We start from the raw sequence: 25632 nt of genomic DNA, 5'->3' as shown, positions 1-25632 counted from the left end.
CAGCTACGCAAGATAAAACAACTAACATGGTATAGATCAGTGGCGGCTGGTGCTCAAAATTTATGAGGGGGCTCAAGTTTTGGTGTAGCAAACCAACTGCTAAGATCTGAAAAAAGTGACAATTCAATACTGTTAAAGCTGGTACCAATCAGTGAATTTGAGTTAAACATGAGTTTAGGATGATGCTCAGATTTAAGACTGACAAGACAGCATTTTTCTAAAAGATGTTTTAAGTGTTGTAACCCCATCGTTGTCCACAATGCTTCTGCATCAGGATGTAGGAAAAAAAAAATGTAAAAGCAATAAAGACATTACTTAAACCATATCCTGCTAACGAGCTCTGTTCACCTTACTCGTTACTCATAATAAACATTATGCATGTTATGGCCAGTCCAAGGAAAACTGTCTTGCATAAATCTGGTCCGTGGTGCAAAAAAAAGAAAAAAAAAAAAAAAAAAGAATTTAGTATTTTATTAAGAACCACTAATTTAGTATGTTCAGGTTATCAGTTGACAAGATTTTTTAGGCATATATCAGTGCTAAACCTAGTCCTGTCTAACCTAAACCTGACCACCTGTTCAGTCCCAATCCCTTGAGAATCACAATTCCTCTTTGTGTTTTCCATGTGAAAATTGTCTTGTTTACACTATAAAACTTAGCTGCAAGCTCTAGCCTTTTTTCCCCACAGTAAAGAGAAGGGAAGAGAAGATATGCTACTTTGAAATTTAAATGAAAAATGCCCTTATATCATAAAGAAACCCCCCTCCCAAAAAAAAAAAAAAAAAAAGAAAATCGACCATAAAAAAAAATTATAGGCGCTTACGAGTGTGCAATTGAAATCTACTTAATAAGTGAAATCTTACATCTTACGGTAAGACGAAATTTTTTTAGTTTCAACATTCAACAGATGACGTTGTACATTTATTTATTTAATAAATTTCCACTTGGGCACATCTAGTCATTAATATTTGTTTAACATGTTTATTTACATGTTTAAGCAATCTTTTTTTTCTCTAATAATTATAAGAGGATGGGCCCCAGCGCCCCATATTAACCAGCCGCCACTGGACTATGCATGTTAACAGTTAACGAGTTTCATAACTAACTGACCAGCAACACCGGTATGAGAGTATAATTCAGCTGCAGTCTCAGTCCCCTACAGCTAAAAGCCAAGAAATTCCTCTTTTTGCTTTTTTTTTTTTTTTTTGTTACTGGATAAAACAAAACAAGCTATAACATGTTACACTCACTAGTGCTATTAGGACATATATTCAGTGATGAACACCCCTGACTTGTGTCCTAGTGCCGCACTGGTCCATGGATCCCTCTTCTGGATCCACAACCACTGAGGCCTCCTGTGCCTCCTCTAACCAAACTGTGTGCATGGTCCTTGTATTATCTCAGACCACACATCAATTGAAAAATACAACTATGCACCTCTTTATACTTGTTTAGAAGGAAATTAGCAGGAGATGTTTGCCAAAGTGTACAGTATTATATGATATATGGAAATAATATTAAGGAGAACTAGTGTGGACCCTCATGTACACACTGAATTGTGCAGCTATACACAAACTTGCTCTCATGAATTCAAAAAAAGAAAAAAATAACAAAACACAGAAAGTTGCAATAAATAATAAGTACTGAATACTGTACTCAAGTGCTTGGATTAGATTAGATAAAAGAATATGTGCCATATCTGCCTATGGATATTGCTGTATGCCTGGAGATTTGTGCCATATGTTCACATTTGAACCGTTCATGTAATTTTCACTATGTCACTAGTAAAATAGTAAAAAGCGGGGGTGGGGGTGGGATGAAAATATGTTCCTCTGAGGTCTGATCCATCCTGAAGCCTTCTCCTACAGTTGATTAGGCAAAAAGCTTTTTCTGCTTGAAGTATGAATCAAACCTGTGCTGGGCATAATCCTGAAGTCAGAGAAAAAGAAAAAGCAGACGCACACAGATGGAGCATTAAACCACGCTCCAGTTATTTACTCTAAAATCATAATCATGAGGATGTTTTGCTCAACAATCTCTGTCGTATTCTTGTGTGCTTTAATACTACTATGAAGGGTGTTCAAGTCTTACTGGGACTTATTTGTGCAGAAAAAAACTCCCTTTATTTCTCGGTAAATGATTGTGTGTACAGTTCCCACAGACAGATGCGTCTTAACCACAAGCTGGTGACAAGTTATTTATCAATTTTCAAGGATCAGGCATTCCACTTGCTGAATGTTCACTGGAATGACTGCAAGGGGCTCCGAACCACCTCGTCATTCACAGAAGTACGACCTTTTTAAAAATGTCTGCACCATTCCAATGTTTTATTGCAGCTAAGAGTTCTGTGCTAAAAGACGTCTGTAAATTCCATAGAGTTTTGTGCCTTCATTTACAAGAAATTTTATCAAAAGTCCCGGTTTGAATTGAACGCCCTCGTATAATAACGTTTTAAATTCTGTATTACTCACCATGTATCCAAATTCAATGTTGGAAATCCTGGCTTGAATGATGGACCACAGTCCCCAGAAGAAATGAGATGCAAGGGCAAATCTGCATATGGGTAAATGTGTGCGAAAGAGAGATTATTAGAGATTATAAGGAAAATCAGAGATGTGTAGGAAAGTTTCTTCAGTCAACTTCAGTGCAAAACGTATGATTTAGACTTTTAGTCTGCACAGATTACAGAAAATAGTGGAAAGTACAGATGAACACAGAGCCAAGCTAAAACATACCTGTTTGCTTCAACGATCATCTGTTCCATGGCCGCTTGGTCTTTACACACAGTGTCTTCACTCTCGGACAAGTAGTTTTTGAAGAAGTGTAGCTAAAGAGTGAAACGCAAAGAGCATGTTCAGAGAAGTGGCATATAATTATAAGAAAATCTATCGTATCTGTGGTTTCAAACTTAATTTATTAGGTACCATTACTCCCAAAATAAATGAATAAATAAAAAAGGGTAAATTTTTTTTTTTTAATAATAATAATAATAATATTAATTATTATTATTATATATAACCATAGCAATTTCAACATTAGTTTACTATATGATATTGGGGTATGATCTCCTAATATACTACATGTAATTTTACTTAGATTCAATAATAATATATGAACTTCAGATCATTTCTTTATAATTTGTAATTCTTTGTAAAAATGAACTGCAATGATCCAACCTTAAGGAACTCCCCAAAAGTTTTGAATTCAAATTATTTATATTTGCACCGTGATTTAGATAACCAATTTATAACTCATCTTCTAAATGCATATAAGTCCACGAAGGTAATCATGTCTTACCCCTCTAAACCTATTTCTATTTTTGTTAAGAGTAATTTATGTTCAACAGTATCAAATGCTTTCTGTAGATAAACGTATTTTTCACTTGTTAGTCATGTCCTTCTATAGCCTTTTGCCTACAAAATCTATCAGTGCTAAGGAAGTGGTCTTATTTTAATCTAAAACCATATTTATGTTCACATAATATGTTATGCTTTGGAAATAAAGATAGTTAAACATCTGAAAAATTTCCAAAAACTTGCAAAGAGAACTGGTGTATATTAAGGCATGCTTGTCTACAGCTTTATACTGTATAGTAGAATAATCTTGACTATTTTAATTGTATTAGGAAATTGTCCTGCAATTATAGAGCGTTTAAAAGTATGAGTCAGCAGTTTAATGTTAATTAAACATTAATAAAGTTTAAAGTATGCATCAAAACTATTCCAGTCTGTTTTTTACTTTCTGATTTAAAAATTGCAACATGCAAATAATTAGGCAAATTTTAAACAAAAAGTGACTAAAGTAAAAAATCTCATTTATAATTCACAGCAGAGTACCTTTTAGCATAATCAATTTTATCCCGAAGGCACATAAGGGCATGCATGAGATGATAGAGACTCACCTGCTGTTCTCTGCTTGGGTAGTTTTCCAGGTTTGCCTTAAAAAAAGGCCACTTGTCATATGTGTAGTTATACACCCACTCACAGAAATGGTTCCCAAAATCAAAGCCCCTGCACCAAACAGATAACATTAGGGCAAAGCCGAGAGTCAACAGATCAAAACAGATCATTGTTACAATAGCATGCAGCGCTTTGAATAATTATTATACAACATTAGAAACTGTAGATGCACTGTGAAAATTGTAACAATGAAGTGGGAATGTTTTGCAGGTACTATAGGAATGCAGTAGACTTTTCTTATCAAGACTTAATCTTTCAGGTTCACCTGAAGTTGTAGCTGCTGTATTCGAAGTCGATAAGCATCAGTTTATCAGAGAAATCCTGTTCTCGACCTTCCAACATCAGGATATTACCTAAAGCAGAGGAAGTCTAAGTCGTTAAAAAAATTATGTGGGTGTATTTGGTGTAAAAATAATTAGGTGTATGAACAACAGACAAATTTTTATATATTACATAAACATAAAAAAAATAATATAATGAAAAGCTTTTTTGTGTAATATAATTAAAAAAGTTAAACTTTTATATATTGTAGATTACTTACGCATAAAGTGAAATATTTCAAGTCTTTCTTTGGTTAAACTTTGATGATTACAGCTTAAAGCTCATGAAAACCAAACATTTCAAAATATTAGAATATTCTAAAGAGCAAGAAATATTTACAATACAGAAATGTCCAAATTCTAAAAAGTGTGTCCATTTATGCAGTAATCTTTTCCTTTAGGACTAATTACTGCATTAATGGCATATACATGAGAGTTATGTTAGGTAATTTAGATTTTAATTAAACATATATATATAAAACATCCACAATATGCAAACTTTGTTAAAATTTGCACACAACTAGATATCATTGTGTATAAATGTAACAGTGAAGGAGAGTTCGAGATTTACCTTCTTGTACATCATTGTGACAGAAGACAACAGGTGAAGGAGTCGCTTCCAGCAGCGCTCTATGATTAAAGAAGAGGACAATATCATGTTACAGTCACATACTGTATGACTAAAAGGCCATCTTTTTACATAACAGTATATGAAGCTGTCATGACACCAGACTCAGTCTGTTAGAAAGGGAAAGGTGTTACAGGATGTGTAATTACAGAATCTATATCTAAATAATATCACTTCCACTTAGATATAAGGAACACCAACACGGCGGGTGCTATAAACCTTAATACCGGTGGGATTGCTAGTTATGAGAAACCATTAAGTAAAACCTGTTTTTAAGATTCTTTTAGGATATCCGAAAAATTTTAAATAATTATTAAATTATAATAGGCTACGGTAGAATAAACAATACTGTATGTTCATGCTGACTCCAGACTGCTGTAGCCTATTATAAAGCTGAAGGAGAACAACTATGGACGTTTCTACTGTCAGTAACAGCTGTGAGCTGGAACTGCTTCACAGGATTTGCATAACATGGGCCTTTCTTTGTTGCAAATGTAACACATACCCAAATTACCTTTAGACCCTCCCTTCCTGTTGGACTAAACAAGCAAAAAGAAACATATTTACCCATTCATTATATAATAATAATAATAATAATAATAATAATAATAATAATAATAAAAAATAAAATAATAATAATAATAATAATAATAATTAATTTGTGTCATATAAAGTCAGGTATTAAGTCGCACAGATTAGCTTTATGCTATGGTTAATAGTGTGAAGTAGGTAAAAGGTATAAAATTTTCAATTTCATTAAAAATTTATAATTTGATAAATATTGTCTTCCTGATTCTTCAGCAGAATTGAAAATGTTTTAATCTTAAACATTGTTTTAAAGCACTTTAACGAACACAACCCAACCTAGTTACTCCAGCTGTGATAGATATACATGCTTAAAAATTATTTTTTTTCCCTAAGAAAAAAAACACATGGCAAAGTTATTTTTAGGGTTAGCAGATGAATCCTAGTGTCAAATGATGCTGACGGTTCTCTCTCTTTTTACTACATCATGGAATCTTCATTTAAATATTCTAAGAATAGAATTTTGACAGATTTTTTTGAAGCCTTCATCATAAACAAACTCTTACTAGCCATAATAAAGTAATACATTTATACAAAATGGAGTTCATTGAACTAGTACTTAATACCTGATTAAATGTGATGTGTCACATAACCTGCCCAAAGTTATTTGCATTATTAATGATTTATGAAATGTCCAATCAACATATTTCTATATCACTCTACTATAGGTCTGACATTCGTCTAAAGTTTGCTTGAGGATCAAACTAAATAAAACACTTTTTAAAAAAACTTTCAAAACTACCATTGTCCTTCCTATTATACTGATCTTCTACCCCAACCTTTTTACTATGTTTGGCTTACACCAAACATAATAAAAACACAAGTTACTTCTAAATAATGTCACTGTTATAAACAGCAGCAAAAAAAAAATAAAAAAAAAAATGCTGGTCCTAAGATGGTTTAATCCGTAAACTGACACTTTTCTGATAAACGAAAATAAATAATATTCCAGTAATCTAGCCTTTTTCCCCTCAAGGTGGGTGTGGCTAGACATGTCACTCAACAGAGCCAATCAACGTGATAGTTTACCATGTATAGGCAGAGTGTGCAGAAGAAACAGAAACAAAACCGCGACACAACATTACTCCAAGAAAAGGAAAGCAGACTTTGAAAACTGAACAATCAAAGATGAATGAACAGATCAATGTATGCTAATTTAAAACAAGTTTGGCCCATACCGTATGTTCTGAAACTGTGGGAATAATAAAGGAGCCATGAAACAAAACACAGGAAGTTAGAGCAAACATATCCACATCAGTCCGAGGTGAGGGCGTGTAAAATACTCAAACTGAGAGCCAGGTATGACAGAGCAACCAGTCCTTTTACATTTATTTACAGCAGCAAATAGGCAAATTAAGATAGATTAAATATTGTTGTTTGTATTCTATACAAATACAAGGAAATGTACAAGGATGTCAAAGTTTAAATTGTTCACATGTTTAAGGAAGTTTGTAAAATGATATGGAAATTACATTGATAGACTTGACTGCATAAACACACACATAAAGAGAGAGAGAGAGATCTGAATCCTAACACAGACATGAAATTCCGAGCGTGGCTTGAAGAAAATTCTATTGACCAGACCTCCTTACATTTAATTCAATACTCCTGTAATAGACATTAAGTATTTATGGTTTCGATATAGACATTGATAGATATCAGTGCAGTATTGCTTTAAAATCTCATGAATTTGAACATGAATTCATGTTTAGTAAAAACTGTTTTTTAGGATAACGGTTTTAGAGTAAACATTAATATGGTGTGATGACTCCGTAATCTGGGAAAGTAACAAACAGCCTAGCAGTTTCTGATTGGCAGACACGACCCTGCCCTGGAGAAAGACTGTACAGAGCCACTGAACTAAAATAACACTGGCTCACTTGGTGGGAATTGTGCCTGAAAATTCCAAGCCCATGGCTTCTTAAAAAATTTCTACAGAAGCACATCTACTGTAAATACATTCTCCCATCACATACTCACTCCCAAACAAACGCTCACTCATTCACACACTTGTGTACAATAGTTCGATTCTACCCCCCTGTAATGCTTGCCTGTTCGTGTTTGTCTGTGTGAGTGTTTGAGAAGGCTAAGTATGAGCAGACAGATTCTGCACACACACACACAAACATTGACCTCCAACACACACAGACCTTGTACCTGTACTACACGTAATAAGCCCGATAAGATCATAATCCGTCTCACAAAAATCGCTCACACACACACACACACACACCTAGGTAAAATGACACCTGGTGCAGATATTTCAGATCAATTTTGGCCTTTATCATGTAACCATGTGGAATTCAATCAATGCAGCACTTTCTTTGTTCTTCCTCACACCTTAATGACGTGGTTCGTCTTTATATCACTCATGTTCCCCATTTTCATCCTAATCATTTTGTACATTATCTCTCCTTTATTTCCTCTCACCTCAGATTTGCCAGTTCACCCTGAAGATCATACTTCATCAGCTTCTTGAACTTTTTGACGTGCGCTTCCCGTACAAATGTAATATTGCTGATTTGCTCCATGTACCTGAACAGAAAGCAGATGGTCAGTGTAAAAATCACTGGTGTAACAGTAGGTCTCAGTGAATCTCGTGAGCGGCTTTTACCTCTCCATCGTGGAAAACAGCCATTTGGGTTCCTTGTTAAAGGGCATGATCATGCGATGGAATCGGGCCAACTTAACTGCTACTTCAGCCGAGATGTCCGGGAGCTGCAAGTGCTCAGTGCACAGGCGCTTACTCTAGGCCGCAGAAAAACACAAGTTATTAGTCATTAAACTAAAACACATACACCAATCGGTCCATAACATTAACAACACCGCTGGGTGGACTGGACTACACTTTGCTGGAGTATAGTGGGTGATATAACTCATATAACTAGTGGCAGGATCGTGAGTACCCAAGACTGATCCATAGAAGCGCCACCCGACAATCCAAAGCACCCACTATGAGTGTTTTGGTGCCACACACCACATCCAGAGGCCCTGTGGAGCCACGTCCTGAAGGGCCAAAATTGCACCAGTGGTACAATCAAACCCAAACCCCCATTACACATTAAACGCAGATCAGTGAGTCAAAGCAAAGAGACTTCTGATAACTGTCTTGGGTGCTTTCACATATCCTGACAGTTTTTCAAATTCATAAGAGAAACTGTATCTCCTGTGAATTCAGACTCACAATTCTGTTCTACATGTTATGGTTAGTTTATTGTTTAAGAATGGTATAGTGTTTACTTCAGTGCAAGGTAAACTAATTCTAGCACACGCAGCACGTTTGGAGCTTCTTTTAATACTTGATTAGCAGGATTAAGTGAACACAGCAGCTCAGCAGACCCCCACAGACTGGGTACTCCAATAGACCTTAGCTACACTTACATGTTTATGTGAAAACATATTTAAAGCAGTTGCTACACAGCTCGTGTTGATATGCTAAATTGCAAGTTGCTCGGCAGAGTATTATACTACTGCAACAGAGTATTATACTACTGCAGAGTATTTAAATACTCTGTCTCAGGGTTATTCTGATACTACTATACTACTACTGTATTATACTACTGCATAGTATTATACTACTAGAACGAACTGCAACAGAGTATTATACTACTGCAGAGTATTACAATACTCTGTCTCAGTAGTAAAATACATTATTATTATACTACTAAATAATTCTGATACTACTAAACTACTATTGCATTATACTACTGAATAGTATTATACTACTGAGACAAAGTATTAAACTACTGCAACAATTTATTTCATTATAAATTATACTGCTGAAACAGAGTATTGTACTAGTGAAACGGAGTATTGTACTAGTGAAACGGAGTATTGTACTAGTGAAACGGAGTATTGTACTAGTGAAACGGAGTATTGTACTAGTGAAACATAATATTGTACTAGTGAAACGGAGTATTGTACTAGTGAAACATAATATTGTACTAGTGAAACATAATATTGTACTAGTGAAACATAATATTGTACTAGTGAAACAATAAATTATATTATTGCAACAGAGTATTGTACTGCTGAAACAGAGTATTACACTGCCGAAAGAGTATTGTACTGCTGAAACAGAATATTGTACTGCAACAGAGTATTATAAAACTGCAGAGTGTTATGCTGCCGAAACAGAATACTGTACTGCCGAAACAGAGTATTACACTGCCGAAACGGAGCATGCTGTTCTACTTTTCTGCAATTATGCTAAACATTTCTGAAAGTATCAGGACTGATGGTGTTACATGCAGGGATGATTTCCTCCTTTAATGCTTTTCTGGGCAGATTTTAACAGATTACTGACTGTGTGTTAGGGCTGATTCTATTCCATCTTCTATCACTAGTTTTAAAACCATCCCATGGATCTAGATCTTGGGCCACTCTGTATATAGTTTGCAAAGTGTTAAACTGGTTAAGTTTTTGCAATAAATTGACTGCATAAGTATTCACCACTGTTCCTGTGAAACCCCCACACTACCAATACTAAATAATTAAATCAATTGTAATTAATCAAACTATCAATAACTAAAGGAAAGTAATAACAAAAGTAAGTTACATTTTGTTCAACATAAAGACTAATACCAAATTTTATAAATCAGTATACAGATTTAGAAAAGACGGAGTATGGGTAAGTACTGTACGGTGTTTATAATCATGTTATTAATGGTATGTTTGTAGAAGACTGCTTCGATCCCCTGATAACCCTTCTCCATCTAAGAGGCAATCAGAAACACCACTGCACCGAGTTAGTCACTGAGTTTAGAGTGGTTACTGTCAATAATCTGACTTTACACCTACTGCCGGCAGTCTTAAATGTACACGGACATGTCAAATGTGTGTAAGCTCATTGAGAAAAACCTGTGTGTGTTCATTTGTCAGCACATTTTGCTGAATGTAACTGTCCACATTTCTGTGGTTTGTGTGAAACCAGACTCACAGGAATATACTCTTCTAAACGTCCCTCTGGGAAGATGCCATAGAGCGTAGGACCCAACTTTCTCTCTGCTAGAATGGCAAACATCACACTCTCTGAGACCAAGGAGTCCACTCCCTAATACACACAAGCACATATACAGCTACATGAAGGACAGCGTATAATGCCCGAAACATCAATATTTCACAGACACTTTTTTTAGATGGTAAAGAAAAGCAAAAGTATTCACTTGTAAAATAGCCCCGTAGATTCGCAGCAGCACGCAGGATGGCTCAACCCCTTCTGGAGTCACGTGATCGGGTAGATTGCACTTGTAGAGCATGTTGCTGAGTCCACCACTGCAAACACACAGAGGAAGAACAGTAATCATTCACATTTATTTCATTTCATCATCAGTCTTTTAGAAGTGACCATGAAAAAACCCACTTCATCCAGAGCGATGTGTGCAATAAAATGAAGTCAGCTGACAACTTAAATTTACTGAACGACCAGATAATCACATTTACTGTATAGAGATTTTTTCCTTTAAAGACTTAAATAGTGAAAGTGTTTCTGGGAGCATGAGGAATCATTTTTACACATAAATCCACCATCACACTGTGCACCTTAATCAACGCTATCAATAAAAGGCGATCAATAAAATCTTCTTGTGTTATTTTGTTTCTCATTACCTGGCAGTATGGTTGAACATTAAATCATAACTGATAAGATAGTTGTAAATATCCCAGTTTCATAAATCTGCTAATGTGCTGCCTTCAGAAATGTTGTAAAGAACAGATGGAGCTTGATAAAAATCAGTAATAACAAATGAAGAAATTAAGTTTCTCAACATACACCGTTATCTGATGTCTCATCATGTGTTTGTGGGTGTAAATTTACCCAGTGATTCATCATTATTTGGCTTGATTATAAACGCTCTGGCAGACGTTACCACCAGACCCAATGTTTTACATCCTGGATTACGCGACTCCAGAAGAGACGGTTTAGACCGAAACGACTGCTTTTCACCAGATCATGTGATCAAGGCCACTGAAACTAACACAAGAAGCAGCCGTTGTGTTTGAAGATAGGTAAACACAATGAGTCTTCAGATTTTCTGACTTACAGACTCAACTTTAAGAACTTCTGGGCTGGGCAGGATTTATTTATTTACTTATAAATGTATAGAAAATGTATTAATTGATCATTAAAATAAAAAAAAAGACACACCAAGACGCACAAAGTTTACATTTGTACCACCTGCCTTACATCACATTTATACCACCTGCCTTACATCTGTCCTCCACCAATCAACTAGTAGCAGATGAGGAAACAAGATGCCTCCTTATCACCATTTCAAGTTGAACTTGACCGGGCCAGGTCACCGGATTCTAACACACACATACACACCACATCAAGGCTCCAGAGGTGAATCGCTGATCCTGATCTGGGCGCAAGTCTTACGTAAGACTGTACATGTCATCACATCTACATCTGGGCATTTGGCAGACTCCCTTAACTGAGAGAGACTTACGTTTTATGTCTCATTATACATCTGAGCGGTTGAGGGTTAAGGGCCCAACAGTGGCAACTGTCCTTATCCGTCCTTTATGATACGGTCGATTTGCTGATAAAATGTACGCACCAAAGTTTCTTAAATATTTAAGCAGGCATGGTTTAGCTATTAGTTCATTATTAGTAATGTTACTTTTCTTCACTGGTTTATTTAAGGTGGACAAATCGAACATACGAGATGCTGTGCTGTCTGCACGTTTAAATAGATTAGAGCACACTACCTGTAGGATTATACAGAAAGTGCAACATTTTACCACCTCTAAGGCAAACAGACTGTCGGTTTTGAGGTCGGTGTGAACCTCAACATCAACAGAATCGTAATAAATGACTGCAGTTATTATCTCCACCTCTAGTAAACATTTTGGTTCGACTTTATCTTAAACTGTAATCCTGTTAATTGTAAAAAAAAAGAAAATGGAGAAAAAAAAATAGATTCGGTTATGAATTGCGATTCATTTGTCGATTTACATATCGCCACATTGACACCAACAATCTATTTTTATCTACGATTTATTACATTTATAATAGAAACACCAGTTAACCAGCCAGTGACAGGAATTCTAGCTTAGTCATCCATGACGGATCATGTGTAGAGTACACAAGCTTTTGAGTGGTGCAACAGGACAATTTTTATGGCATTACATTATGAAAAGGTGTGCCCATTAAAAGCCTCCTATTCTTCTTTTTCTCTAAACTCTGTGAGCGAATTTGTCTCAAACCCCCTCATTATACTTTACACAGAACCACGTGCGCCAATTAGTCTAAAAATCACATGCGTTAGCAGACCCGCGTGCCCGTGTTAGAAGCAGCATGCATACTTGCATAGTTGTAACCACTCAACCCGCACAATCACTGTCAAGTTGAGTTTTGAGACTTTGGAGGCATTTAAGATGGTAAAACATTGCTGTTTCTTTACAAGAACAGGTGGTACACTCTAAACTATTGATAGGTTTTTCTGTGACTTATTTGCTAATTTTGGTAATAAACACCAATTATGACGGAGGAGGTAACAGGAATACGGGTAAAAAAAAATTTTTTTCATTTAATTTGAAGTTTAAACTCTTTAACGTTAGTTTGTATCGTTTAAATGGTGTGTTTGGTTAAGTGAGAAGACTAATGTTATAAGAACCAGACTTTTAAATTTAATGAAACTTTAGTTCAGTTGAAGTTGTGGAATAAAGTTACGGCATAAAACGTTTGAATTCTGACACTTTTCCTTTTTAAATTTCAGCAAAATCATAAATATGTAATCTTTTATAAAAATCGATTAATCATGATACCATTACAGAATCGCAATATTAATCGAATCGATTAATAGGTATTGTGATCATATCGTATGTAGAGTATCGTGACTGGTGATTCCTGTCTCCAGTAAAAAAGAGGGATTTTAAGATTCCTAGCTATTTGTCTCTTAGACAATCCATCTTTAGGCTGATAAACAATCCAGCCACTTTAAAAATCAGAAAAACAAAAAGGACGTAATAATAATAACAACAATAGCAATAATAATAAGGGCAGCACGTGCTGGTGTATAAATGTGATCCTATAAAAGTATAACTTTGTTTGTGTCAGCTGAATGACTTGCAGTACCTGACGATGCTGATCTCAAACTCCCCCAGACTGATGCTCTTCCACGCCCCGGACAGGAAGCTCTGACACCAGGTGAAAGCTCGGCTCCTGGTCTCCTGGTCCACCCCCTCGGTCCTGCCGTCCTGGTACGATTCCGCCTCGGAGTCCTCCTCCCCGTTCATATCCACCAGCTCCCTAAGCGCGGGGTTTCCCGCTGTGTTCTTCGTCATCATCGTTATTATTATCAGCGACACTGAGGGAACCGACCGGGAGAGAGAGTCTGTACTGCGCTACCGAGGGCTAATAATGGGGACTCAGTGGCACCAAACGGACTATTTAACCGCTCTAGCGCGTAACACACACACACACACACACACACACACACACACACAGAGGCAAAGTTCATGTGGAGCCAACGCGCGCGCGCACACAAACACACGCGCCTGCGGCTAACAAACTCTGACTACTACACAAACTGTGACGTTTCCGCATTACGGACACGTGACTACGGTATCTCCATCCGGACAAACTGGTATCGATCACTCTCTCTCTCTCTCTTTCTCTCTTTCTTTTGGTCCCTGTATTTGTTGTTGTTGCTTTTTTAGGCACAATCCTAAATCAGAGCAGAAAATAAATCATATATCATAACCATTAAATGAACACATACAAGGACACAATAGTATAAAATAAACTAAGGGCTTGTTTTTGGTCTTTAACACATTCCTGTGATTTGTCTAAAAGTTTGCATTCACTCCTCTCCTGAAATATGGCCTCATTTTAAAGTACAGCACAGGGGTTGAACGATCAAACTGAAATGCCAGTAGGGCGTTGGTGTCAGGCCTCCTTTAGCGGCCATTACAGCATCAATTTATCTTGGGAATTGACGAGTCAACAAACTGTTGGATGTGGTTGGTCCTTCTTGGTGGTATGCTGACATTACCCTGGATACCGTGGCTCTTGATCCATTACAAAGACTTGCTGTCTTGGTCACAGATGCGCCAGCGAGACGCGCACCAACTATTTGTCCTCTTTCAAACTCTGCCACACATAATGTTGTGTGCATTGCAATATTTTAAGCAAAACTGCAAATAAATACCCTCCTAATGAAACCTTCACTCTCTGCTCATACTGGTGGAATGTGCAACTAATGAAGATTGGCCACCAGGCTGGACAAATTTAGCCATGAAACCTCCAAAATTTAATTAGTCAGTGTTTCATTTTCATCCTCCAACCCCTGTGTAGTGTAAGTACACAAACACTACACTACAAGTCAAAAGTTTTTTTTGACACACCGTCTAATTCCATGGTCTTTCCTGATTTTTATTTCCTTTCACATTGAAGAAAAACAAAGCTGAAGGTGTCCAAAATATGCAATGATCTGTTTTAAACAGTTGATATGAGATGTGTCTGCTACTTATGCTCTGTAAAGCCTTCATAACAGCTCTAATCTGAGGTGCTGTTTGTTAATCACTGATTTCTGGTTTGAAACAAATATTAACTGTATTATTGGGAGCAAAAGGAAATGAAATATATTATATATGCCTCGTTTTTTTATAATGTAATTTTTCTTTTTAACGTAGACATTTCAATTTAGCTGCATATTTAAACCAGCTGCATATTTGTTATACTTAAATGATTCAGATTGCTTTTATCATTTTTAACGGTTTTCTATGCAGATCTGCCTCAGTGCAGGAAAAAACTTTTCTCTTCCTATTCTTTTCTTTCCTTCTTTCTTTCCTTCTTTCTTTCCTTCTTTCTTTCTTTCTTTCTTTCTTTCTTTCTTTCTTTTCCTACTTTCTTTTTTCTTTCTTTCTTTCTGACATGCTGTAACGGGTTTACATTTGAGGTCCGCTGTTGCAACCCATTGAAAGGAGCAGCCAAAAAAAACTAACAACAGCTTTGAAATGTTTGATTATTCTGTGTATCCTGTATTAATTGCCTAATCTTGTTGCATTATTCTTTTTTTTTTTATAATCTGCAATTCAATTTCCAGTAAGCTTTATTTTTATATTGTTGCTCAAAGTAGATTCTAATACTAAATCTGCATAGCAAAGGTCAGATAAAGGTGCATTAAATACTTTGATTTGGGAAACAAGACCACAACATGGATCGCCAAAGATGCAAGATCTCCCGTTTTAGTTTTATTTGACAGATTACATGAGTAAAAATGTATTTCATCCCAACATGTCCAGGAAGGAGAGAACTGAAATGTGCTGTGTCTCGACAAATTAAATATTCATAATCTAAGCCAAGGTAAGCCATGCTAGTACAGTATATGTGTGCGTATGTGTGCATGCTTCTTCTTAACAGTTTTGTAACAGTGCATACAGTGGTTAGTACATTCACTCTGTATCCCAATCCCTTTGTATCTATACATACTGTACGCATTCATGTCCCATAAATACATGCTACTCATTTTACTTACCTTAGGGATGCACAACATGGACTAATTTTCATATGATAAGCCTTTTGGTGGAGCGTTTAATGTTAAGTAATTCAACACTAAAAATTAAGCTTTTCTTTTTCAGTAAACAAAAATTATTATCAATGGGATATATAAAATGCTGATCCTTCACAAAATATATTGATTAGACCAATCACTGTCTCAGGCTACACTGAATGTGTAAAATAAATTTTGAGATCATCAATGTTCTTGAATTTTGTAATAACAGTAGTATTAACATTGTCCCCTCTTAACTAAACTAAACTCTTGTATGTCTGTATTTGTGTGTGTCTGTAGATAATCGGTTGTTGCACACTGGCCCCAACAAGAAATATATGCATGTTGTTGTTTGACAGAGGAAGAAAAGCGGTCCGTCCTTAATGAGTTTCCTGGGGAAACTGTTTTGTCATGAGATGTGCTGGTATCTGGAGCACATCCCAGCACATGTCAAGTCATAGACACCGTACGTGTCTTTAGAATTTGGAGATTTAGTAATTACAAGACAATCATTCAAGGTGTATTTATGCAAAAAAAATGTAAAGTTATGGACTACGTACAGTACATGTGTAACACGGATTTTGTAGTGTCACAGATTCAATAGTGACAGATGTTACTGCATCATCCTGTTTATAAAATTACCATTAGCAGTGTTGCTGAAATGTGACAACATTGGGCATTCTATGTTATTTTACATAAAGTTGTGATGTAGTTACAATGTCTTTGGGGAAAAAGAAGAAGCTTTTTGCCCGAAAGTCTATAAGCTAATTAAATGCAATCCAACATGTTATGGTAAAAATAATAATAATAATAATAATATTTTTTTTGTATTACAAAGTGATGCAGAATGTTGCAGTTTGGCAAAGCGTAACTATGGTTAAGACAACAAGTTGTTAAATATACCATAGTACTGTACATTAAAGTACTAGATAATGTTTATTATAGTCTACCAGCTTACTTCTACTATTTATTTACTGTATTAAGTTATTACTTTTTCTTTACACAAAGTATGTACTGTATAACGCCCATACTGTTGTTTAATAATAATAAAATAATTGAACAAAAGGTTTTTGCATGGTGAAAAAAGTTATATGTCACTGTCTATTTTTCTAAAACAGCTACTGTATCTACACTGAGAGCACAGTCATGCCACTATATTTCAACTATCATAATGTTTGTTTTCAAGGTCAGGCCTTGCCGTGACCCTGACATGCACTGACAGTTCAGTATACTATGAAACAAAACAACATTCCAACAGGAACAAGGTGCTACATACAAAATAAAATGACAACTTAAACTAACAAAACTAGCTAAGCACCATACAGGGGAAAAAAACAAGAAAACTTGTGAAAATGTGCACACAAAAGTAACAAACATGACACGATGCAATACACCGTGGTAATGTAGCGCCGACCAGAACACAGAGCTTAATTGAGGTAGTGAAAATAAATTGTCCATGAGATGGTGTGTGTGTTTATCAGTCCAGTCCCATTGTTTTGAGGTGATGCTGTTCATGTGTGTGTATGTGTGTGTGTGTTTATCAGTCAGGTTTCATTGTATTGAGGTGATACTGTTCATGTGTGTTCTGTGCATGTGATACTGTTCGTATGTGAGTGTGTGTGCGTGTGTGTGTTTATCAATCCAGTCCCATTGTATTGAGGTGATCGTGTTCATCTCTCTCTCTCTATGTCTGTGTGTGTGTGTGAGAGAGAGTGTTTATCAGTTAGGGTACATTCTATTGAGGTGATGGTGTTTATCTAGGTGTGGGTGTGTGCGTGTGTTTATCAGTCCAGTCCCACTGTTTTGAGGTGATGGTGTTTATCTTAGTGTGTGCGTGTGTGTGTTTATCAGTTCAGTTACATTGTATTAAGGTGTGTTGTGTGTGTGTGTGTGTGTGTGTGTGTGTGTGTGTGTGTGTCCAGTCCAGTCCCTTTGTATTGTTGAGCTGGATGGCTGGTGAGAAGAAACTGTTTTACATTCTGTAGATGTGAGGGCCTGAATGCTTTCGTGGCCTTTTTCCACGTGGCAGGAGGAATTTTAGATAAAGAGTGTGTGTGAGGTGTGTATGATCAGCCACAATGCTGGTGGCTTTGCTGATTTGCTGATGCAGCGTGTGGTTCCCTCTGTCATGTCCAGAGACCCACATGATCTTCTCAGCTGTCCTCACTACAGTATGAGCTGAGAAAGTCATCGGGGTCTTACTTTCCTCGGCGCGCCTCTGTCATATTAATTATTATGGACATCTACAACACAGCAATTTGCAAAATTTGACATAAAATTGTGAAATTCCAGTATTATGACTGACTGTCTCCTGCCTGTGTGTGCACGCTCTGAGATAAGCTCTGATCTGACAGAATAAGCGACAATGAAAATAAATCAATAAAAATCAAATCCTGAGGTGAGCACAAATACAAATTAATTCAGGGTTGTGATATTTTTCTATCATTTTGCTAGAGACAGCACTGGCAGCCTGTAATCATTTCCCCTCTGTTTGTTGGTGCGGGAGCGAGCGCGCATCGGCAGGGGGCGCGCACGCTGCCTGGTCCTCCTCCTCCTCCTCCTGTGAAGCTGGTCTGTGAACAGCGTCACGCGCTCTCTGCCCACGCGCAGCAACCGCATCACCACGGTGCAGCATCTCACGCATCCGACAGATCAATCCATCTTCCGAAAGCGCGCGCCCCGTCAGACCAGGCTGGAGGTGGAGCAGATGCATCATATGGGTGGCGTCGACAAGAGCGCTGATATTCTCTGAACATCATCAGATCTCTCTCTCTCTCTTATTTTTTATTTTATTTATTTGCTTATTTATTTATTGTATTTGTTTATATGATGCGCGCCTGATTTGGAGAGTTCGGGCCCGGTAATCGCATCCGCAGTGTGGCACAGAGACAGCGCGCGCGCATTTATATATTTATATTTACACACACACACACACGCACGCACACACACACTCAGTCATACACGCATACACACGCAAAGGTGTGCGTTTGCCTCCGTCGCCGCCGTCTGTGGATGGGCGAGTCGCCGTTCCGACGCGTTTAGTGGATGAAGATGGCGGACAGAGCCGAGATGTTCTCCCTCTCCACCTTTCACTCCCTCTCTCCTCCGGGATGCAGGTGAGCAAACCGCAGCATCCTCTTGCTTTTCATCCTTTTTAAGCTTTGCCAATCCTGGGCAGGATTAGATTAATCAGGATTATATATATATATATATATATATATATATATATATATATATAAAATTCTTTTATACCTACCTACACTGCTACACAGAAAAAAAACAAGGTGATGATGATGATGATGATGGTGATGATGATGATAATAAGCATCATCTTTACTCGAGTCTTTAGCATCACTAATAATGCAGCTCGATTCTATGGTCTTGCTTGTATAGGTTTATATATATATATATATATATATATATATATATATAACATTTCCTGTTTAAGGTCATTTGGAGCTGCAAGTGTGGTGTTATGCATTTGTTTCCATGGCGCAGAATCTGGGAAAGGAGGCCCACGCCCTGATGGGCTAATCTGCAAACTGTAAACAGTGCAACTTAATCCATATCCAAGAGTGTTATCGGAATACCAGCCTCATTGTTATCTTGTTCAGAGGTCTAGGTCTTTAAAACAGGTTCATCTTCACTGTGTTTATAATGTATCTGATGAATTCGGCCTGTACAGGCATGCACATACAGTACAGTACACTAGTCTATATATACTGTGGTTAGGAATAAAAACAAAAAAAAAACAGGATGTTGTATCACATTGGGTGTAACTGCACATGAGGTTCTTTGTGTCTTGTTTTTTAATAAGCTGTATGTGTGTGTGAGAGACTCCAGATGCAGATATTCCCGATGTTACAGTAGGAGATTGCTTTTGTACTGGGAGCGGCCAGTGTTGCATTATAAATAGTAAATGAGGAAACAATAAGCTAAAACCTAATACTCACATTCTCACACACACACACACACACACACACACGCACTGGTACAGACATATAACCACGACCTCCCCCCGTTTGTGGTTTCTCCTCTGTATTCAAGAAAATGTGCATGTGTACAGTATGTGTGTGTAGAAAGAAATATTTATGTTCACCAAGAAATTATACACATAGATTTTCAGAATCTGTTGGCTAACGTTGGAATCCATTCTGACGATCCTGTGTAATTTGTATATTTTTAATATTTCTATTTTAATTGTATTTTTATGGGAACTTTGTAAATCTGTACAAAACAGATTTGTACATTCATCCCGAATGTTTATTTTTTAATTGTAACATTTCAATTAGCACAAACTTTCCCATTGCAATAGAATCTTTCTATCCTTCTATTTTATCCTGTCTGCATATTATGCTCTGTTGCATTATAAATAGTAAATGAGCAAACAATAAGCTAAAACCCAATATTTATATTCACACACACACGCACTGGTATAGAGATGTAATCACAACCTCCTACCGTCTGTGATTTCACGTACATGTTCATGTATGTGACAAAATTTGATTCAAATTTTCTGGTATTTCACATACCAGAGTAAGCTCAGTTCTTATTAAATAAATAAACCAGTGTACAAGTGTTAAGGTGATATGAAAAAAAAATACTGTATGCTTTTAATTCTGTCCCATCAAGCATTAGTAGTGTTCACCCTGACCTTGTAGAGGAAAAGCATTCAGAATAAAGCGTGTAACAGACACATAACCGGTCAGAGCTTCACAAAATGATTACAGCAGCTTGAGTAAGCAGGTAATGGATTACGAGACCACCCGAAAACAGAAATGGAGGGTTATTAAGATTAAGTGCAACACGTCACTCAGCTATCTCTCTGACTCATTCGTTCTTTCATTTTTGTCTCTGTTCTATTCATCTCTTTTCCATATCTAGCCTCTCTTATCTAAATTAATCCTCTTTTTCTCTGAACAATATAATATTCCTCTCTCTCTCTCTCATTCTGTTTTCCCCATCCTCTTTATATAATACCACCAAATTCGATTTCTCTTTCTGTTCTTATGATGAAAATACAACTCCGCAACTCTCATGCTTTCCATCAGCTCAGTGCTGAAACAGCTGACATAATGGGCACCGCTGTGCTGTCTCTAACGCTTTAGGATATGAGTCTAACTGTACAATGGAGTGTGCATGTTTGTTTCTATGACGATGCCTCAATGAAAGCCTGACTCATAGGATTTAAGAAATTCTAAGAGTAAAGCCAAAAAAAGAAAGACAAGAAGCCAAGAATTAAACAGAAGAAAAAAAAATCATGGCTGGTTGACCTTCGCTTTAATTAGCTGAAATATGTATTGTTTACATTTTTATGGATCTTTAAGAATAAAACAAGTCATAAAAAACAGAATCTTTAATTATATCCATATTTATGTTCATGTTTAATGTGGATTTTATTTTATTGATTTGCTTCATGAGTGTTTAGGATTCCAGCGCCTTCTAGTACGTTGTATGTGTAGTAATTATAAAATAAATTGCGTACAATTATTGTTAACATAATGTTCAATTATAGAATTCCTGTACCGTAATATAATCAATAACAGAAATAGTGAGAATGCAAATAGAGATACAGAGATACATTGTGTGAATGATCTAGCATCGATAAGACAGACTTTATTCCCAGAAATGTTAGTTTATATCTGATCTCTCAGACGATTAATAAAATCTAAGCAGACAATATGTAGAGGAGAACCTCAGCACACGAGTGCCCTCCCTTATGAATTTTTGCCTTAAGATTTTAAATTTTGCAAGAAATTTGCATCGGCATACGAAGCATTTTCGGCATATGAATGAACAAAGCAAACGCCGGCTAAGATGCGCGTAGGTCCGGCAGGCGTTCAAAACTTTGCGTTTTCATACGTTTGCGATTCCTTTTCTAAGCGTATTAATTGTTTTTATAATTGTTAATATGGGTAAAATTATTTCTTATGGGAAAATTGCAGTGTAAATAAATTCCTATGCAGAGGTTTGTAATACTTTGTATTATAAAATAATTGTATCAGGCTTTTAACGATTGATGAATTACATCGTGCTGCTTCGGCACTATAGCAGTATAGATCTTTTTTTTTATATGATACAGTTGTATGAATCTGATATTGATGCACTTCACCGCTCCTTGACTTCTCAGTTCATGAGTCAGTCAGTGCTGTCATGTTTGTCTGGCCCATTTACTAAATTAAACCTTTACAGTGTGCTGGAAGAACACCTAGGTTTATTTCCTCTGACTCCTCACACAGATCCTTAGCTCCTCCTTTGTTTATTATTCATCCATACCAATGTACGGTACAATGGATGCAGTAATCCACTTAACGCTCTGAGTTAGACAGCTAGAGGTTAAAAGCCCTTCTCAAAGGTTTCTGGGATTTGAATTCATGACCTTCTCCTTTATAGCTGACCTGTCTTTTATTCTCTTCTCCATACCATAGCACAGCAGATTCTTAGCAGTGTGTGTGTGTGTGTGTGCGCGCATCAGTGCATGCTCTTTTAACCACCAACTGAATATTGAACAGGAGTGGAGGCTTAAAAGAAGGAATGTTGATTCAGCAGCTCATAAACCCAGAACTGATGAAATGGAGGGATAAACTAGATGTTATTATGATCTTGTGTATCTTTATAATCTCTCAACAGTAAATTTTAGTGAAAGGTAATACATACTTGTGTTGTTAAAAAAAAAAAAAACAAGAGTGATATACAGTACAGTATATGATGTATATGGTTTATTTCTGCTTCCTTTCTAAGGTAAACCTGATATAGATGATTGTGGCTTTGGACATGAACATACACACTGCGTTATGTTGGCGTACAATCTGAAAAGCTGAACAAGCTATAGCAAAAATATTGTGTGTGTTTGTTTCTGTATATTAAGAGAAATCTGTTGGTTTGTATTTAGTATTTTCATTTTGAAGGAAAACTGTATTTATCCATTCAGCTTAAGCAAGTGGTTTGACCTGGTGAAGGTCACGGTGAAGCCTTAGACTACTGTATGCCTGGGACAGTAAGTGACTCCATCTACTGGAAATGTTCCTTAGGACGTGGGAGAAAAACATTCCGAAAGAAACCCATTCACATGGACAGAACTTGTCGAACTCCATAAAAACAGCAAACCATGAATAAGATGGAACATGGCAGGCTGAAGCTTTACAGCAGTGAAACTACACAACGATGGCCAGGAAACACAGTGACCAAAAATGTGTAACGATAACTAACAAAGTAAACTGTCCATTCCTACATAAGGGTGTTTTTCTAATTGCGTACTCGTAGAACATGAGCTAGAGAAACGACATTTAATTAACAACCATTGAGATGTGTAAATATGACTGGGCAAGAAACATTTAAACACGCCGATCCGGCCTCCACGCCCGGACAAACAAATCCAATCCACAGATGCCCCACCTCACAACCCACAGCAACCAAGGACATTGATCCACTGCTACTGTATGTATTGTGGTGTTTGGCATGTCCTGGTGCCAGACACCACAGTACACCCTAAAGGCCCTGCAGGACCATGCCCAGAGGGGCCAGAGCTGCCCCAGTGGCATAACTGGAAGCCAAAATATAGGTGGATTTAATCTTGATGTTTTTTAAGTGTTATGGCTGATTGTGTATACTATATTTTCTTTCAAGTTTCTCTCAATATTAAAATGGACAAAAACACAATGTGCATTTAGGTGTTAAAATCAAGCCAAACCAGTACTGACCAAAAATAGACCAACATTTTATGGGTTAGACTGGCCTAGTTCTGGTTTCATTCTCTATAAAACATCTCTTGAGTTTATTTCAATATCATACACAATGCACAACCAGAATCAGGGCAATTACCCAAATCAATATTGCTACAGTACAACAACATTTAGTTATTTCCAGTGAATAGACCTTAATGACCTTTTTTTCTCACAGCAGAGGGTTAACTAATGCTGTTAAATTTCAGCTGTGCTTAAATGATGTGTGTGATTCTGGGTGTTAATCTTGGAAAGGTGCAAGCGGTAGAATTTAGAAAGGTCTTTTTGTTTATGAAGGAAGGAAATAAAATCTGTAGGAGCAGAAGTTATTATACAGACATAACATTAAGACCATTAACATTAAAGCCAGCTAGATTTTGGCTTCCCCTTGTGCCACCGGGACAGCTCTGTCCCTTCCACAGATCCTCTGGAGGCGTGCTGTGGTGTCTGGTACCAAGATTTTGGAAGTGGATCCTTTGGGGTAGGGCCTCTGTGGATCGGAATTTTTTCACCAGTTTGTCCCAATGGTGCTTGATCGGATTGGGATCTGGGGAGTCACACTGGAGGCCACATTGGCTTTTTTGTGGAATTTGAATTTGATGGGTTGGACTGTAGTTGATCCTGTGACCGGTTTGTTGGGGTATAGTTGGTGATCAGTGTTGTATATTTCACAACGTGTTGGAGTTAATGTCACGGCCGATTGGTGTATACACAGTACATCCTGTATGAACAGTATATTTACACTCTGATCTACAGTACATCAACCATATCCATTGGACATGCCAGTGTATGTTTTGGAACTGAACAGAAACCAGAGAATGTAGAGGAAACACTAGGAGAACATGCAGAACATTAAACAGAGTGGAGTAACCCAAGCTCATGGTCGAAGAGGGGACCCATTTGGCAGCATTTGCACTGTACTATTGTTGTGTTTATTTCTATGATCAAATGATCTAATCTTTCACCTGAAATGCTTTTTGATGTACCTGACTTGATGAATGATCACAAATGATTCAGCTTTTTCAAATATGAATTCCTTTTCTTATTCACATGGCATATTAGGTCATTCTGAATATGGGGGTGTATGTGTGAAAGAGAAAGAGAAATTAAAGACACTGAGAAGATCTCATAACTCAGCTGCTATCTGAAAACAGGCTTTACAGTCAACAGAACAGTCAGTACAACATGTTCTTGATGTTGCACGTGTGGCATCGGGATTGCACTGAATCCTTTGCAGGTACGTGCACTGATATGCACGTACAGTGGAATGTATTTAGTCATGTTACACTCAATCATGCAATCAAATCAGAACAGATATTTAGACATATTACCAGCTGAAGGAGGCAATGCTCTAATTACGTGCAATGCATGTACAGTATATGACCATGGGCTAGATCAAGCATCATGGGAGTCACAAATTATGTGACTTTTTTTTTGAACTGTTTGCTTCTCTAGTTTCCTCAAAGATCCATGAACTAATTTATGCATGCTGCAGATGGGCCGTTAGTTTTCAGCACTGCAATACAATAAAGCTATAGCATTATGGATATTTTTGGACATTTGATCCTGATCATGGCTTCAGTATTATGTGCCGTTATACACATGATAAAGGCTGGGCTTGAAAGTTGCAAAGCTTCACTTTTTTTCTTTATGCTTGCAGTAGCTGCCATTCTCTTTCTCTTAGATTCTGTGGATAAGATTGTGTTATGTCATGCATGTAAAATTGTCATGCATTTTTCTTTGGTAGAAATGAAAAAAATAAAATAATAGAAAGTAAAGATACAAAGAAATATCTGTGTGATTATTGATGTGCAAAATGTTACAGTATGTTAAATGAATTCCAGGCAAAACTAGCAGAAATTAGTGTATGTACAGTATTTGACATTTAGAAATGCAGGGGTGGTTCTTGTTATATGCACA

At 36.9% G+C, this 25632-nt stretch overlaps 2 protein-coding genes across 3 annotated transcripts in view; one reads left to right on the top strand and one right to left on the bottom strand.

The window, feature by feature from the left end:
• Positions 1–778: 778 nt before the first annotated feature.
• Positions 779–13919, bottom strand: chkb (choline kinase beta). Its single transcript, XM_053501070.1, has 11 exons — positions 13573–13919; positions 10658–10766; positions 10432–10545; positions 8107–8240; positions 7923–8027; positions 4851–4909; positions 4225–4312; positions 3902–4010; positions 2736–2827; positions 2472–2553; positions 779–1929 (listed from the first exon to the last, which is right to left on the bottom strand). The coding sequence occupies exons 1-11, from the start codon at positions 13782–13784 to the stop codon at positions 1873–1875; spliced, it is 1161 nt and encodes a 386-aa protein (XP_053357045.1). The 5' UTR covers positions 13785–13919; the 3' UTR covers positions 779–1872.
• A 4998-nt stretch (positions 13920–18917) lies between these two features.
• mapk8ip2 (mitogen-activated protein kinase 8 interacting protein 2) overlaps positions 18918–25632 on the top strand; it is a 49794-nt gene continuing 43079 nt past the window's right edge. For both annotated transcript variants that reach the window (XM_053500384.1, XM_053500383.1), the window contains exon 1: positions 18918–19107. In XM_053500384.1, coding sequence (XP_053356359.1) covers positions 19037–19107 — 71 coding nt within the window. In that variant the 5' untranslated portion in view covers positions 18918–19036. The remainder of the gene's footprint in view (positions 19108–25632) is intronic.

The sequence above is a fragment of the Clarias gariepinus genome, chromosome 7 (genome assembly GCF_024256425.1).
Source record: "Clarias gariepinus isolate MV-2021 ecotype Netherlands chromosome 7, CGAR_prim_01v2, whole genome shotgun sequence".
Lineage (NCBI taxonomy): Eukaryota > Metazoa > Chordata > Actinopteri > Siluriformes > Clariidae > Clarias > Clarias gariepinus.
Note: the sequence above shows the minus strand (reverse complement) of the source record. Positions and strands in the feature narration are given on the sequence as shown.